The 16,990-nt window shown below is 41.7% G+C and overlaps 1 protein-coding gene across 7 annotated transcripts in view; it reads right to left on the reverse strand.

The window, feature by feature from the left end:
* SORCS2 (sortilin related VPS10 domain containing receptor 2) overlaps positions 1 to 16,990 on the reverse strand; it is an 822,591-nt gene that overhangs the window by 333,908 nt on the left and 471,693 nt on the right. For all 7 annotated transcript variants that reach the window (XM_074992445.1, XM_074992444.1, XM_074992443.1 and 4 more), the window contains exon 3: positions 14,616 to 14,715. In XM_074992445.1, coding sequence (XP_074848546.1) covers positions 14,616 to 14,715 — 100 coding nt within the window. The remainder of the gene's footprint in view (positions 1 to 14,615; positions 14,716 to 16,990) is intronic.

Consider the following 16,990-nt stretch of genomic DNA (forward strand, 5'->3'; position numbering starts at 1 on the left):
TTCACAAGTGTCCATAAAACACTCTAAAATATTTAAAGAAATGTCAAAGGAAAAGTATTGTAATAAAGGAAAAGGAAAAGTATTGTAATAAATAGAGACAGGATATTCCATGGCATATGGGTTACAGAGTATTGTTTCTCTTAAAAAGAAAGTTATCTCAGAAGAATTTCCAAAGAACACAACTGAATTTTCCAGCCTCCTTCTCCCCTGCCCATTTATGTTCTCTGTGATAACTGCTTAGGCATAAAACTTGGTACCTTGTATTATTAAATGACTGTTAATCATCACCTTCCCATTTTCTCTGCTCATCTAGCATATGTCTCCTCTCTTTTCCTTCACACAAGTCCAGCATTGTTGGTGAAACAACCTCCTCCTCCAAAGCTCCCACCATCTGGAGCAGATATCCTGCCTCTCTCTGTATCAACAAACCCTTCTCTCTTCAATCATCATATGAAATCACTCTCTCCCCGGCCACTATATTTGCTTCCCCTATTATACATTATTATTCAACTATCCGTGATACTGAACTCTGCAGAAATTTGGGGCTCCACATTGCACAGGAGAAGCTATCACTACAGCAGAGTGAAATTCTTTGACCAAAATATGTTATGCATTGAAAAAAAATGTAGAGTTGGGTCAGTTAAAACATTTTATAAATTTTGGTTACTTGTGGGTAAATGTTACAGTCCAAACCAAAATAAGGGGAAAAATTCTGAACAAAATTGAATTGTTTTGACTAAATCAAAATGAATCATCCCAGTTTTTCAAAACAGATTCAGAAGTGGATTTTGGCACCTTTCAGAAAACCAGAGGAGGCAGTGGTGTTGATAACCCCTGGTCATCTTGATCAAAGTACTCATTTAAGAATCATAGAATACTAGGACTGGAAGGGACATTAAGAGGTCATCGAGTCCAGCCCCCTGCCTTCATGGCAGGTCCAACTACTCTCTAGACCACATCTGATAGATATTTATCTAACTGGTTCGTAAGTATCTCCAGAGATGGCGATTCCACAACCTCCCTAGGCAATTTATTACAGTGTTTGACCACCCTGACGGTTAGGAACTTTTTCCTAATGTCCAATCTAAACCCCCCTTGCTGCAGTTTAAGCCCATTGCTTCTTGTTCTATCCTCAGAGGCCAAGAACAAGTTTTCTCCCTCCTCCTTATGACACCCTTTTAGATACCTGAAAACTGCTATCATGTCCCCCCCTTAATCTTCTTTTTTCCAAAATAAACAAGCCCAATTCCTTCAGCCTTTCTTCATAGGTCATGTTCTCCAGACCTTTGATCATTCTTGTTGCTCTTTTCTTCACCCTTTCAAATTTCTCCACATCTTTCTTGACATGTGGTGCACAGAAATGGACACAACATTTCAACTGAAGCTTAACCAGCAGAGTAGAGCAGAAGAATTATTTCTTGTGTCTTGTTCACACCACACCTATTATTTGTGATATAGGAGATCCATGTTCAAATTCCCCCTTTGAGGCAGGAATTTGAACCCAGAACCCAGATCTCCCTCATCCTAAGTAAGACTCCTAACCACTGAACCTCTGCCAGGCTGACTTTTTGATTAGCCAAAAATTCTGAAAACAAAAAAAAGGTATATAAGAACTAGCAGTCACCAAATGAAATTAATAGGTAGCAGGTTTAAAAAAAAACAAAAGGAACTATTTTTTCCACACAGCACAGTCAGGCCCACCAATGGGGAAGGGGAGACAAAGGGGCAGTTGCCCAGGGGCCCAGCATTTCAAAGGGGACCAGAGCTCTAGCCACTGCCCTGTAGTGGCAGCAGCTGGAGCTCCCAGCCCCTTTGAAGTGCTGTGGCAGGATTGCTCAGCCACTGCATGTGGCTATGAGGGGAAAGGGAAAGTCAGCATCCTGGTCCAGGCAGGGCTAAAGGCTGACTGCCCCAGGCCTTGCCCCTTCTGGCCTTTGCCACTCCCTTTCTGGGGGCAGGGAATCCTGGGGCCCACGATGTCTGCTGACTCTGCTGCATACAGTCAACCTGTGGAACTCCTTGCCAGAGGATGTTATAAAGATCAGAACTTTAGCAAATAAATTCATGCAGGATAAGTGCAATGATCCTTATTATTATTAACCAGGATGGGTAGGAATGATGATGTTGGCCTCTGTGAGCTCTTCTGAGCTCTGGGTCCCTGACTGAAAATGGGTGCTATGGGAGGGACCACTGGCTGATTTCCTGTTCTCTTCATTCCTTCATGGGTCTATGGCATTGACCGCAGTTGGTAGATGCTGGGCTGGATGGACCTTTGGTCTGACCCAGGTATGGCCACTCTTACATCCTTAGGATTAGTTTGAGTCTTTTTTCTTTTTAAAGAATTGCTTGCCAACTGAACAGTTGGCTAATTTCATACCTCTAGCCATCACGATTACAGGGTTTACACAGTTGTAGCAGGGAAGTATTCAGAACCTTACAAAAGATTTAGGCAAAATCCTCATCTGGTGTAAATGAGCTGTTTTTGCAAGGCTAGACTAGAGCTGTAGCACCACGCTATGAAATAGTGGTGGAACAAAAGTCCAATGGGAAATGGGTTGCCCTACCCCTATAAATTTCACCCTATTTCTCAAGGTAGACCCATGTTTCTCTGAGCTGTAGTTCCTTGCAGTGAGTCACCTTGTAGGTTGCTGTCGGTCTTTATCATAAGTGAAACGAGGAATTAAGCAGTCCTAGCTACAGACCTTTTTCAGACCAGAAAGCCAAGTATCAGGTAACAAAGTTCTGTGAGGTGTAGACAATATCTGACTGTTCTCCCCAACAAGACATTTTATTTCACTTGTCTCCCTGCTCCCTGTGAGGTGTATACAGCATAGCTTCAAATCCTATGAATTTACAATCTCCTACAGATGTGATAAAAGCACAGGACAGCTATTGAGTTTAAAGAGCAAGTGAAAGATCATTCCTAAGGAAATTAATGTAGTCAGATGGATCTGGAGAAGAGAGCTAGTCACCTGACACTCACTCTACTTGTAAACTTACAAAACAAAACAGCAGTTGTGTAGCATTTTAAAGTGGGTCTGTCCCAAGAAAGCTCATCACCTACTAAATCATTGTGTTAGTCTTTAAAGTGCTACACAACTGCTGTTTTGTTTTTTAGAATACAGACTAACATGGCTACCTCTCTGTTATTACTTCTAAATTTGTTAAACAAACCCCACTCTGGACAAGGGGTTAAGGGGCTGCTCTGGGCCCCTGCAGACCCAACCTACTGCAACTACACAAACTGGAAGAAGAATTTTAAAAAGGGAAGTAAAGTAGCTCAGAGACAGACAGGCAGTGGAGGTGAGCTGACATGCACTGTGAGCTCCTGGAAAGGAGCATCATGAGAGCTCTCACTGCCTGAGACCTAGAAAGAGTAATCCAATCCAAAGAAGGGACTGGTGGCTTTCGGAGATCAGAAACTTTTTAATGTTCAGTTCTTTACTTTAATCTGTGGAAAAGCCAGTAGGGAGTGATCCGCAGAGATACTCATATAATATCCCAAGGTGCAGGATATACTCCAGAGTTTTACATCAGGCTCTGGAGTAGAAGGTGGGTCTCGGTTCCCCTACAGCCCCTAATTAGGGGATGACTGTGGAAACCTATCCCTTAACATAGCACATAACTAATGAAAGACCCTGAAGATGCAAGAGTAAGAACATAAGAACGGCTATACTGAGTCAGACCAACGGTCCATCCAGCCCAGTATCTTGTCTGCTGACAGTGGCCAATACCAAGTGCCATCCTGCCATCCATCTCCAGCCTCTGACAGAGGCTAGGGACACCATTCCTTACCCATCCTGGCTAATAGCCATTAATGGACCTAACCTCCATGAATTTGTCTAGCTCTTTTTTATATCCTGTTATAATCCTTCACAGGCTCCTCTGGCAAGGTGTTCTGCATTTTGACTGTGTGCTGTGTGAAGAATTTCCTTTTACTTGTTTTAAATCTGCTGCCCATTAATTTCATGTGGTGTGCCCTATTTCTGATATTTTGGAAACAAGTAAATAAATTTTCCTCGTTCACTTTCTCCACACCAGTCATCATTTTATATACCTAATTTTATTTTATTAAAATTATACCATAATTTATATCTGACTCATTTTAAATGATATCCCCCCCTTAGTCTTTTCTCTTCTAAGATAAAAATTCCTAGCTTCTTTAAGCTCTCTTCATAGTGGACTCATCCCAAAGCCCTGATCTTTTTAGTTGCCCTTTTCTGAACCGTTTCTAATACCCATATACATTTTTTTATACAGATGAGGTGAACACATCTGTACACAGTATTCAAGATGTGGGTGCACCATGGTTTTATATAAGGGCAAAAAGATATTCTCCATCTTATTCTCTATCCCATTTTTTAATGATTCCTAACATCCTGTTTGCTTTTTTGACTGTCGCTGCACACTGTATAGATGTTTTCAGAGAACTACCCACAATGTCTCCAAGATCTCTTTCCTGATTAGGTGTACCTAAATTAACCCCCATCATATTGTATGTATAGTTGGGGTTATTTTTTCCAATGTGCATTACTTTACATTTATCCACATTGAATTTAATTTGCCATTTTTGTTGCCCAATCACTCAGTTTTGTCAGATCATTTTGAAGTTCTTCACAGTCTGCTTTGGTCTTAACTATCCTGAGCAGTTTAGTATCATCTGCAAACTTTGCCACCTCAAAGGTTATCCCTTTTTCCAGATCATTTATGAATAGGTTGAATAGGATTGGTCCGAGGACTGACCCTTGGGGAGCTGTCCCAAGAGGGTAGCTCTGAATTCCTCACTTGATCCTGAAAATTTCCATGACTGTGGATCTTTTATACATACCCCCAAAGGGATGTACTTGCAAACACAATGTGTCTGGAGGGCTAAGTCACTGAAAGTCATCTGTGAGAAAGACGAATGCTTAGGATAGGGGTCTGCAACCTGCACCTCTGACTTCTTTGTAGCTCCTGATGCTATAATTGCAAAATTTGAGGCAAAAAAACCCCTCCTGATTATTTTCAAATAAAACCAAAGCAATACTCTCCTGATTATTTTCAAACAAAACTAAATAATACCTATTAAGCATGCAAGTTAGGGGAGGAACTATATCTCTTTAACTAGGAATAATACAAAGACCAGAATGTAGAAGTTACATGTCAGGCCGCAGTCACTGCAAAACTTCAACTTCAGAAATCAACTGAGTTGTCAAAGTTAAATGTCACAGAAATTATAGCATACACTAATAATACAAGACTTTTCAAACATTAACCCATTTCACCTGCACCACTCCTTGATCTTAACAAGCAATTATCCCACATGCCATGATAAATTCACAAACAATTCATGACAATCTACAGCTCACTCATTGCCATGTATAATTCACCAGTTAGCTATTATGTACTAGCTTTGTTAAACTGAGTAAAAGTTAAATCAAAAGGCTTATATTATCTTTTTTAAAAAGCAAGCTTCTGTGTTCTAGTGGAACTGCATTCTCTCAAAAATTCAGTTGATGGACTTTAGTAACAATGCAAGCTCAATACAGGGAATTGTAGAAACCAGGTTTGGGTGGCAGGAGAAAGGAATGGCAAAGAATGTGTCTGCAAATCTCTTTTTATAACACTATACAATAAAGTACATGTATTGTAACTATATTGTTTTGGGAGTGCTGACTTAGTAACACATAACAATAATACTCTGTACTTATATTGTGATTTCATTTTTTAAAAGGTATTACCCCTAATTTTATGAATGGGAAAACAAAAGCAGGGAAGTAACATCCAAAATCATATAGAACACAATCCAGGTGCCACTGACACCAATGAGAAAACCTTCAATAGCATGAGTTTTAGAATTAGATTTCTATTTTTCTATAATGGACTGATAACATCCAGAGAAATGCAAGATTGGTGAGAGAAAATATATGTTATTGGACCACGTTCTGTTGGGGAGACAAGCTTTAGAACCACACAGAGCTCTTCAGAAGAAGAATTGCTCTGTGTAGCTTGTCTCTCATCAAGACAGGTTATTCTACCAAAAGGTATTACCTCATCCACTTTGCCTCTCCAAAATCCTGGGACTGACATGACTATAACTATATTGCATACAGCTGTTACCTATGTTTCCTTTTAAGACTTTATATTTTTAATCTACTTTATATTTTCACAGTCCTTGGAAATTAGTAGGGGGGAGCAAAATCAGACAATTATTTAATGATGGCAGACATTAACATTCAGAAAGTTAAATCATTACAACAAACTGTCATAATCACATGTCAAAATATACAATGTAAATATTCTTAAATCTATAGATCATACCCATTTTATTATGCATCTGCTAGACCATTTGTAACTAGCCTAATTCGGAAGTCTAAACAACTGGATTTTGACTTGAATGTACCCATGGGTACTGAGGGAATTGGCAGACATCATTGCCAAACTTTTGGCCATTATCTCTGAAGACTCTTGGGGTTTGGGATAGATCCCAGATGACTGGAAAAAGGCAAACGTAGTGCCCATCTTTAAAAAAGGAAAGAAGTAGACAATTCAGGGAGCTATAGACCGGTGAGCCTTAACTCAGTCCCCATGAAAATAATGGAGGGGAGCCTCAAGGAATCCATTTTGGAACACTTGGAAGAGGAGAAAGTGATCAAAAGCAGCCAACATGGATTCACCAAGGACAAGACGTGCCTGACCAATCTGATTAGCTTCGATGATGAGGTAACAGGCTCTGTGGACATGTGGAAGTCAGTGGATGTGATATACCTTGACTTCAGCAAAGCTTTTGATAAAGTCTCCCACAACATTCTTGCCCGTAATTTAAGGAAGTATGGATTGGATCCATGGATTATAAAATGGAAAGAAAGCTGGCTTGACATTCAGGCCCAACGGGTAGTGGTCATTGGCTCAATATCTGGATGGCAGCTGGTGTCAAGTGGAGTGCCACCAGGCTTGGTTCTTGGGCCAGTGTTCAACATCTTTATTAATGACCTGGATGAGGGACTGGATTGAACCCTCAGCAAGTCTGCGGATGACACAAAGCTAGGGGGAGAGGTAGATATGTTGGAGGGTAGATATAGGATCCAGAATAACCTAGATAAATTGGAGGAGTGGGCCAAAAGAAATCTGATGCAGCTCAACAAGGAGAAGTGTAGAATCTTGCATTTGGGACAGAAGAAGCTCAAGCATTGTTATAGGCTGGGGACCAACTGGCTAAACAGCAGTACAGCGGAAAGTGACGTAGGGATTATGGTGGATGAAAGGCTGGATATGAGTTAACAGTGTGCACTTGTAGCCAAGAAGGCCAACAACATATTAGGGTGCATTAGGAGGAGCATTTTGAGCAGATCTAAAGAAGTGGTTGTTCCCCTCTATTTGGCACTGGAGAGGCCGCATCTGTAATATTGCGCCCAGTTTTGGGTCCCCCAGTATAAAAATAGATGTGGATGTGCTGGAACAGGTTCAGCAGAGGGCAACAAAAATGATTAAGGGGCTGGAGCACATGACCTATGAGGAGAGGATGAGGGATTTGGGCTTATTGAGTTTGCAGAAGACAAGACTGAGGGGTGATTTAATAGCAGCCTTCAACTTCCTGAAGGGGAGTTCTAAAGAGGATAGTGAGAAACTGTTGACAGTGGTGTCAGATAGTAGAACAAGCAGAAATGGTCTGAAGTTAAAGAGGGAGAAATGTGGTTGGATATTAGGAAAACTACTTCACCAGGAGAGTAGTGAAGCACTGGAATGCATTGCCTAGAGATGTGGTGAATTGTCCATCTCTAGAGGTTTTTAAGTCCTGGCTTGACAAAGTCCTGGCTGGGATGACCTAGTTGGGGTTGATCCTGCTTGAAGCAAGGGGCTGGACTAGATGACCTCCTGAGGTCCCTTCCAGCCCTATGATTCTATGGGTCAAGAGCCATTTTTTTTTATTTTGCCTATCTATATAGTTCTATTATAGTCAATGGAAATATTTATTTACCATTTTATGTCTATGGTGAAATCAACATGTATTAACATTTACCAACAAACATTTAATCTGCCCAAACCTAACCTAGCAATTGGACTGTTGTGAGGACTTCTTACTCTCAGTCCCATTACTTTTAGTTCTTTCTTCTAGATGGCAGTGGCCTCCTATTGTAAGCCAATTAGACCGGTGAATTAATTCCAAATTTACAGGCAACCCTGTTTTTTTTTTCCACGTACCCTCACAATGGGGAATAAAAACACTGTTCTGGAAGCTATAGACCAATTACAGTGTCCCGGATTGATTTCATGTTTCAAGGCAATATTATATCACACAATATTATATCAGTAGCTAGATTAGTAGGATATTATCATGTATCGACACTGTGTCACAGCTAGTGGATGCACTGATGTATCTTCACAACACACAAAGGCACATGTTAGATCGTCACAACTCAACCTCACAGCTAAGTACAGTTAAACATGTTTTAAACAACCATTTACAGAACAGACCAAATGTGTTTGCTTCATAGAAACTGTCTTCTAACAAGGAGGAACAAAAAATTACTTGACATGTTTGGATGTCTCATATGTCTCTTCAAGACAGGAAGTCACTGTCTCAAAACAGTGGTCTCATGGAAGTTTCATTATCAATTAATTTGTCCTGCAAGAGAAATGGCAAAATGTGGCAGCCCTATATTTATCTTCAAATGGTTGCAAACATGTCTCAAACCATTCTGCTTACTAGAGAAATGTTCTTTTCTCCACGGGAGATTTCCCTTGTCCATAGTGTATATTTTACACTTCAGCTAATTTTAAAGTACCATCAGTCTAAATATTACACATACAGCCCACCTCCTGATTATAGCAAGGTTCTGTGTGGTTCATCAGGCACGTGAGTTTTGCTTGTTAACGTATGGTTTAGATAAGGAAAATGTGCAGTTATTGATTACTGTAGCAATGAGCAAGCTTTGTTGTTCAGCCCATATTTACATATACATCAATATAGCAACAGAGAGGCGGGGTCTATATGAGCCCCTTCCTTTTGTAAGGGGCATGTTAATGAGCGGGTTCGAAATATGCTAATGAGGTGCTGTGATGAATATGCAGGGTCTCATTAGCATAATGGCAGCCGCAGCAATTTGAAAGTGTGGCTTTCGAATCATGTGCCACCTGTGCAGACAGAGACCTTGCGAAAGGACTCCCCAGTTTTCAAAAGCCCCTTCTTCCATCTGGTATCAGGAAGAAGGGGCTTTTGAAAACTGGGGGGTCCTTTCAGAAGGTCCCCATCTCCATGGGTGGCGCAAAATTCGAAAACCGCACTTTCAGCTCATGGCGGCTGCCGTTATGCTAATGAGGTGCTGCATATTCATAGCAGCACCTCATTAGCATCTTTTGAACATGCTCATTATCATGCCCCTTCTGAAAGGAAGGGGCTCATGTAGACACAGTGAGAATGTTTAGTTTTCTTGAATGCAAACAAGACATACATTCCGTATGCTGCATAAGCACTACTTTAGCACAGCTACAACATCTGGAATAATAGAAGTCAAAAATGTTCTCTAAATGTATATTTAATTATGTTCAGAGCAAAATCTGTAAAGATTTTCCCTATAAAAGCCCAAGGACATTAATTCTAGGACCTACAAACACTATTCAAGCTGAATTAAATTTGTCTTTACAAAACCCAGCACACACCACAATAACAATTTCTTACTGTACGTTATCACTTGTAATTTATCTCAATGCAAATGGTACATAATTACTATCCCTATTATTTTATAACTAATCCCCTTCCACATGAAAGGCTTCCTTTATGGTTGACTAAAAGGTTGATTCTATATAATACAGGCATTGGGTGGCCCAAGCACATTACTTCCAATCCACAGTCAGACACTATTACCCCAAGGAACAGTAGACCACAGATCAGACTTCATTTTCCCGTGGTGCATCTATAATTCAAGGATGTCTGCACCAGGTTTCTACTAAAGGCAATACTAGAAAAAAAAAAAACAAAAAACAGAGAGGCAGATAATTAAATCAGTTCCATTATTTAAAATCTAAGAAAATACGAAGTCAGGGACATATATGCAGCTTGTCATGGATGACCGTAAGCCCTAATGTGCTGAACTAATAAGACAATTTGACATCACAGGTCAGTTCAAAGGCTGTCATGTGGCATACATGCATCTAAACAAACAAATTAATGCCAGACTAATTGCACAGGTGCCTCTTTCCCTCCTCATTCAGGTCAGCATGGTAGGACCAATAGCATTGTTATCATTTACCGCAGGTTCCTCCTGAGCTAACAGAGGTATTACAGAGTGTGGAACAAGCATTAATACTATTTCAGGCAGCATAAAGTTCTCTGCTGGCTAATGCACAGGGCTTTTTTTTTTTTTTTTTTTGGAAGGAGTACTGAGGGAGTCAGATATGTCACTTAATGGGGATTCTTCCCGGTCCCTCCTTTGGACCCAACGCAGCATAATTTGCCAATGCAAAGGAGGATTATATAGTACAGGGGCAACATCCTACTTAAGTCTTCCTCTTCCTGAGCACAGACTCACCATAGCTTTCTAAATGGATTTGTTCTCCTCCACTGCATGGCTGGTAGTCGCCAGTCTACTCTTCAATTTATTCTGTAATTGATTCTGTTACGCAATTCGCTTTCTCATGCAGATGGCAAAAATACCATGATTCTAACAATTTAACCTTTACATTTACAGATATACTTCTTACTAAAATGAAATACAATTCTATGAACTTCTAACACTGTGAACAGTTGTCTACAGAGGAAAGAAATGTCACCTTTCTACAACAGGTCTTCCTAAGAAAATGTAAACCTATACAACCCACAGGCAGTGAACATTTCCAGTACAGTTTCAGATTTGCTTTGTAAACTGCACTTTTCAGTCCATTGACCTGTGCAGAATGACAGCTAGCGAATGGGATCCTGACCGAAAGAAGTTGCAAGGGGGATCACAAGGTTATTTTATGAGGGTTACAGTATTGTTGCCTTTTCTTCTGTGCTGCCTTCAGAGCTGAGCAACTGGAGAGATGTGGTTGTAATGGTGGCTAGCTGCCTAAGGCAGCACCCTGCCAGCAGCAGTGCAGAAGTAATTGTGGTAATACCATGCCACCCTCATTTCCCTACTCCTATTAACAAAGTTGGGTCGCTAGAGAGTGGCAGCTACTGACAAAGGGCCCAGAAGTAAGGGTAGCACCACCACAACACCCATATAATAACCTTGCAACCCTCATACAACTGTTTTTTGGGTCAAGATGACTATAATTAGAATACCATGAAATTTCAGAGTTAAATACGTGAAATCATGAAATCTACTATTTTGAAAATCCTGTCACCATGAAATTGACCAAAATGGATTGTGATTTCAGAAGAGTCCTACCATTTGTCACAAAAGCAATCAGAATGGCTAGCATGGTTGCTTCTGGTTTTGTGGCATGGATGCTGAATCTTTTTTTTCACACCTTGGCATGGTTCCTCCCAGCAAATCTTTAAGTATACTGGCAGAGCGATTTTATCCCACAGCTTTTGTTATGCTTGCATCTTGGAGGACTTATTTCTAGAAATGTTAACTTTAGCACCTTAAACAGGCACTAAAATGTAAAGAATATTTTTATGTTTAAAGCAGGGTGACAGTTTAAGAGCAAAGTACAGCATTTTAACTAGCAAATTCACAGAGGACCAAAATGAAATGAATTTAATAGCTGAATTCCAATATAGCATTGAACTGCTAAAGAGGGTCTTTGTGCTAAGTGCTACATACTTTGAACTACCTTGAACGTAAATCAGATTAATCTGAGCTCGGGTTAACATGCCATTCTTCTGTGTATGAGAATGTCCTTTGCTCTTGAGTCTTAGCAACAATCCTGCCCCCACTGCTCATTTTCTTTTCTTTTCTTAATTTTTTTTTGCAATTGGTAGGTTTACATTATCCTTGCCTATAAGCCTGTGCTGGTTTCAGGTCCACCAGTGTGTGTGTGGGGAGGTGGCAAAGGGAATAGTAGCCCTGAGACCCAGTGAGACAAAGGAGCCCAAAGCCACCATGACTATTGCTGCTGTAGCCAAAGTGGCGGCCGTAGCCCTGAGCCTCTTAAATCAGTGCTGGAGCGCTGTGCAGCACTGAGGCTGGTGGGAGCACTGTGGGACAGGTGGTGTGGAGGACTGGCTGCCCCAGCCTGGTGCCTTCTGGAAGTGCAGATCAGGGCCCCCTCCCTGCCTTCCCAGCAACCTGGCAAAGCTGTCAGCCCCGTGGGCTGTTTTTTAATGTCCTGTAGAACACGGTAGCTGGCTGAGCTGGACAGAATTTTCCATAGGTTTCCCATCCTACTTTGTATTTTCATTCTAGAAAATTACACTAATAAGTTTCTATTATTTGTTTACGTATTGCCCTGTGTAGCCGGTTCAGGTTCCCGGAAGGGCTCCTCCCCCTCTGGGTCAGTGGGCAGTCATCCTGCCCCACTGCCACAAGTCCCACACAACCCCAAGTCACTCATTCAGGAGGTTCCCACCTTGCCTCAGGTGGGTGAGAGGCAACAGATCAAGCCCCCTACCTTATCTCAGGCAGGTGCTGGTGGAAATGAGTTAGAGTTTGGGCCTAGCCCGAGGTCTGGGCAACAGCAGGCCCACAGTGTTTAGATGGCCCCGGCCCTCACTCAGGGTGGGGCGGCAAGCCCACGAAAGCCCAAGCCCTGGAGCAAGGTGGGGGCTGGATACAACAGTCTTTAGGTGGCCCTGGCCCTAGCTCAGGGCAGGGCAGCACACATCAAAAGGAGCCCAAGCCCTGGAGCAAGGTGGGGCTGGCCCAGGCCCTAATGCAGGGTGGGGCAACAAGCAAACACAGAAGAGCCCTAGCCCTGGAGTAAGGCAGGGCAGGTCCAGGCCCTGGTGCAGGGTGGGGCAACACAACCACAGTCTCACTGGCTGCCCATGCTGGCAGAGAGGCGGGGAGACTGCCAACCGGCAAATGGGTGACGGGGGAGGTAGGCCTGCCTGCTCTGGTAGTGGGGTCGCCATCCCACCCTGCTACGCCCTGAAATAATTTGCGGAGCCCAGCTCCGACATGCATGCTACTTAGAAATATTTTGTGCCTGGCGATAGTTCTACTCTAACAAAATTGTTACAATCTTTGAAGCAGATTAAACACATACTATCTAATGTATCTACTGTTTCAGCTGGTCAAGAAGACTCCTGCTACAACTCCAGCAGAAGTAAAAACAGCACTTACCACCCACCCAGCCCCAGATAAACTTTGAGTTTATCAGTGATTTTTGATTAGGCTGAACAAAGAGATAAATACAACTAACACTGTCTTTCTAATCAATGGAGCCTGCATGAAATCAATTCTTCTACTTTATACCGTGTTTGGAAAGAACCTTTAAAGACAAAATTATTATTTCAAAGATGTCTTATTGCACTATTAGTTACAATCCTATGAATAATTAAAACAGCAACAATTGTAAAAAATACATACAATCACCCTGTTTCTTTGCATTTTGCTTTCTGTTCATCACAGGCAGCAATGTAGCCATATTTGACTAATCAGTTTCACCTTTGTTTATAGTCTGTTTCACATTCAGTTCCTCATGCCTTAACCTAAATGCAACTGATGTCATCAACAGTGCAGGGAAATTTTTAAATAAGTTATTTTAAAAACCTTTTCAGTGATGTAGAGTGAGATTTCCTGAAGCTTGGCACAAGAATTTCCATCTTCTTCCCAAGTGGAGGGATTGCCAACCCTCTACACAGCCTCTGCCATCCCAGCCCTGGACCTTGCCAAAGAACATACAGGAGGCTGGGAATCTGTTCACAGAGTGAGGCAAGCAATAATCTTAGTGAATGTCAGCTCCAGAGAGAAACTGTGAACAGGGGAGAAGCAGGGAGTAGAGCTCAAATGCAGCTGCCCTGCTACACAAAACAAATAGAAAGAGGAGGCCCAAAAGCTGATGCAGTGGGACAAGCCCTGTATACAGATGGTCCTTTCTCTCAGGGTATCCCAAGATTTTTGTGGATCCCAGAGGTGCTACAGATTGTGGGGGATAAGCTCTGTTCCTTAATCAATGGCCTCACAAATTACCCTCCCCCCAGGCATCTCCACTGTTTTGTCCAAACTGACATTTTAAAAATTAAAAGATCATAAGGTGATCATTGCTTGCAGAGTCCCTCTACAACAGGGTCAGCAACCTTTCCGAGGCAGAGTACCAAGATTTGAACTTTTGACCTCTATTTATGGTCCAAGTACTGGTGATACTTTTCAAAGGCACTAATATTCCTACTTAAAACAGATTCATTAATAAATAAATAAAGATGCAGAGTTTTACCATTCATGTGGTGGATGGTAGCACTATCTGATCTTTTGTTAATCCACAGGCTTTGAGCTTTGGCTCTGAGCAAGCTCCCGGCTGCATGGGGGAAGAAGGGTGGGGCTGAGCCCCCGCCTCGCATGCCAATGCAGATCAGCTCCCATGCTGCTCCTGACCCCTGCTCTACAATCCATATCCCATTTCCAAAATAGTGAAAGTCATCAAAATGTTTTTTTCTATTACTGCTAGAGAATGTGCTTTGCTGAACTGGCATCTTAACTCCTCTCGGAGAGTTTTCTGGCTTGACCTACTGGATCTCTAGGAAAGAAGAATACTTTCTTGCCACATACCTTTTTTTTGTTGGTGGGACAAATGTAGAAATTGTCAATGACTGTAGTAATCCCAGGCTGCAGATTCAGTTTTGTATATAATGTTCCAAAATCTGATGACCTGAAAGAAACATGGAACAGCTGTAAGTGCTTCCCAAAGGCCGATTATTTCAAGCACCTCTGAAATGAGCTTTGTAATACCGGGTGTCTACCAGCAATTTATTTTTTTATCTTGTTAGATCATCAGGCAGTAGAATGGACTTGCAACTCATGAAAAATGGGCAAGGCTTGAGAAAAAACTGTTGGCCTCTCTGTATCACCCAGTTCTACAAGGTGATAGCATTTCTGCTGGTGCAGTGCAATAGTGCTCAGAGCAAGAGATGTAAAATACATACAAAACCACAGGAATTGTTATGACTTTATACCTGTCCATCACCACAAGGAGATAAATTGGCACCGGACTGTTTAGATAAGCCTATGAACATGCTTATCACCACTGCAGTTACCAGAAGCCAGCAGTACTAATAACCTCAGGTTATTTCTTAGGTCCAGGATGTATTTAAAGAGGCCAAATCCTGCTCATCATGTTTACATGAAGCTTCCAATGATTTTAGTGGGAGATGCTGATTTCAGAGGGAACTCTGTGCTCAGTGGAAGGACTCAGCGTAAGATATTCAAGCCCTGTCAGTGCAGCTCCAGATAGATCAGGCCATAGGGGGTCACTACTCTCACACGGATAATTCTCGCCCCAAACAATTCTAGAGGAAGCCAGACTTGACTGAGTACAGCAAGAGTGAAAACAGAGCAAGGAACTCCTTGACTGTATTCTTGAAAGGTGCTCAAAGCTTAAGTGCTGCTTGAAATTACTCTAGTTAGAAGGGTCCTCTTCAGGCCACTTTGCTATGGATTGTCCAGAGCACTGTGTCGTTTAGGCATATTGCCACTTACCCTGCTCATGTCTGTTTCTTATAGTGGAGAGTAGGGAGTACAGACTCTGTTGTGCCCATTTTACTACACACAAGGATTCTCCTCAGTCAGAAAAAACATGTCTTCTTTGCACTGTTTTCACCAGCAACCACATTTGCCAGCACACAAATTTAAAACTGGAAATAGTTCAAGAAAAAATGAGGATGTTCTGTCCAAATTTATCAGTACCCAGAATTTCTACAGTCAAGAGAGAGCACATTAAGTGACAGAATAAGAGCATGTGTCCAGCACGCACCCATTGGACAAGTTTACATTCAGGAACATGGGAGTGCAAAGATAAACAGACCTCTGGCTGAGCTGCACCCCATGTCATATATCACAAGGTCATACTGCCCATCCTTCCACCTGCAATATCCTCCTGCTGCCATCCTTCTCTCTACTAAGCAGAATCCTGTTACATTCTTGACTCCCTCTCTGTTTCTTGACCTTACCACAGCCTTCTCTCACCACTCCTGTCACCTTGTCACTCTACACTGTTCTATCATTTTCCCCCAGTTCTACATCCTTCTACTGTATCAGCAGATTGAGCTATATTGTCATATGGTTGAACACACAAGTTCCATGCAAGGGTCTTCTCTCTTTGGACAACTATTTCTGGGACAACTGAAATTGCAATGAAAGCCAGTAGACTCCATGGAGAACCTAATGTACCCTTCTGTCTTCTACTTTCACTATGATTTCAATGGAATTATAATGATATACATTAGCTCAAGATATGCCCCACAGTTGCTCCCCAGGGATATTTTGCCCTCAGAAAGTGAAGGATGTGTCAACTACAAATTATTAGTAGGACACATTTGGGCTCTCTGAAAGTTCTAAGTGGCATACAGGCCTATCTTTCGTATCTGTGTAGGATCTGTACATTCCATCCCAGCTTCTAATTCTGCACCAGCAATATCCTATGCAAAACAAGCACAGATCACTACATACCCCTGTGGTGTGCTTCTGGAAGGAACTAAGTCGATCCTGGGAAGCCTCCACTGACTTGAGGTCCTGACAAAGATTATTTGTGCAAAATATCGAAGTCAGAGGCAGCACGACAAACAGAATGTCCAACTTGGATAATGTTAAGCAAGATCCAAGTTCAAAAGAACTTTGCATAAACAAACAGCTGTCATTTTTCAGTGTCTAACAGGGACGGGATTTCTTCTTATACAGATGTAACTTTTCCAGATGGGAAGTACCTCCTGCCTGAGGAAGTGAGAAAAATTGACGAATGTACAGTTCCTGCCTTCTGGAAACTGTTTTAAGGGAAAAAACCCTCCCTTCCAGTAACAAATAGATTGTTTTTGTTAAACTGAGCTCATACTACTTTACCTATGCAAATACACCAATAAAGAAATAGGTGAGAAATGAAAAAGAAAGTTACTTATTTCTATAACTGGTGATCTTTGAGAAGTGTTGTTCAT

Source organism: Carettochelys insculpta, chromosome 4 (assembly GCF_033958435.1).
Source record: "Carettochelys insculpta isolate YL-2023 chromosome 4, ASM3395843v1, whole genome shotgun sequence".
NCBI lineage: Eukaryota > Metazoa > Chordata > Testudines > Carettochelyidae > Carettochelys > Carettochelys insculpta.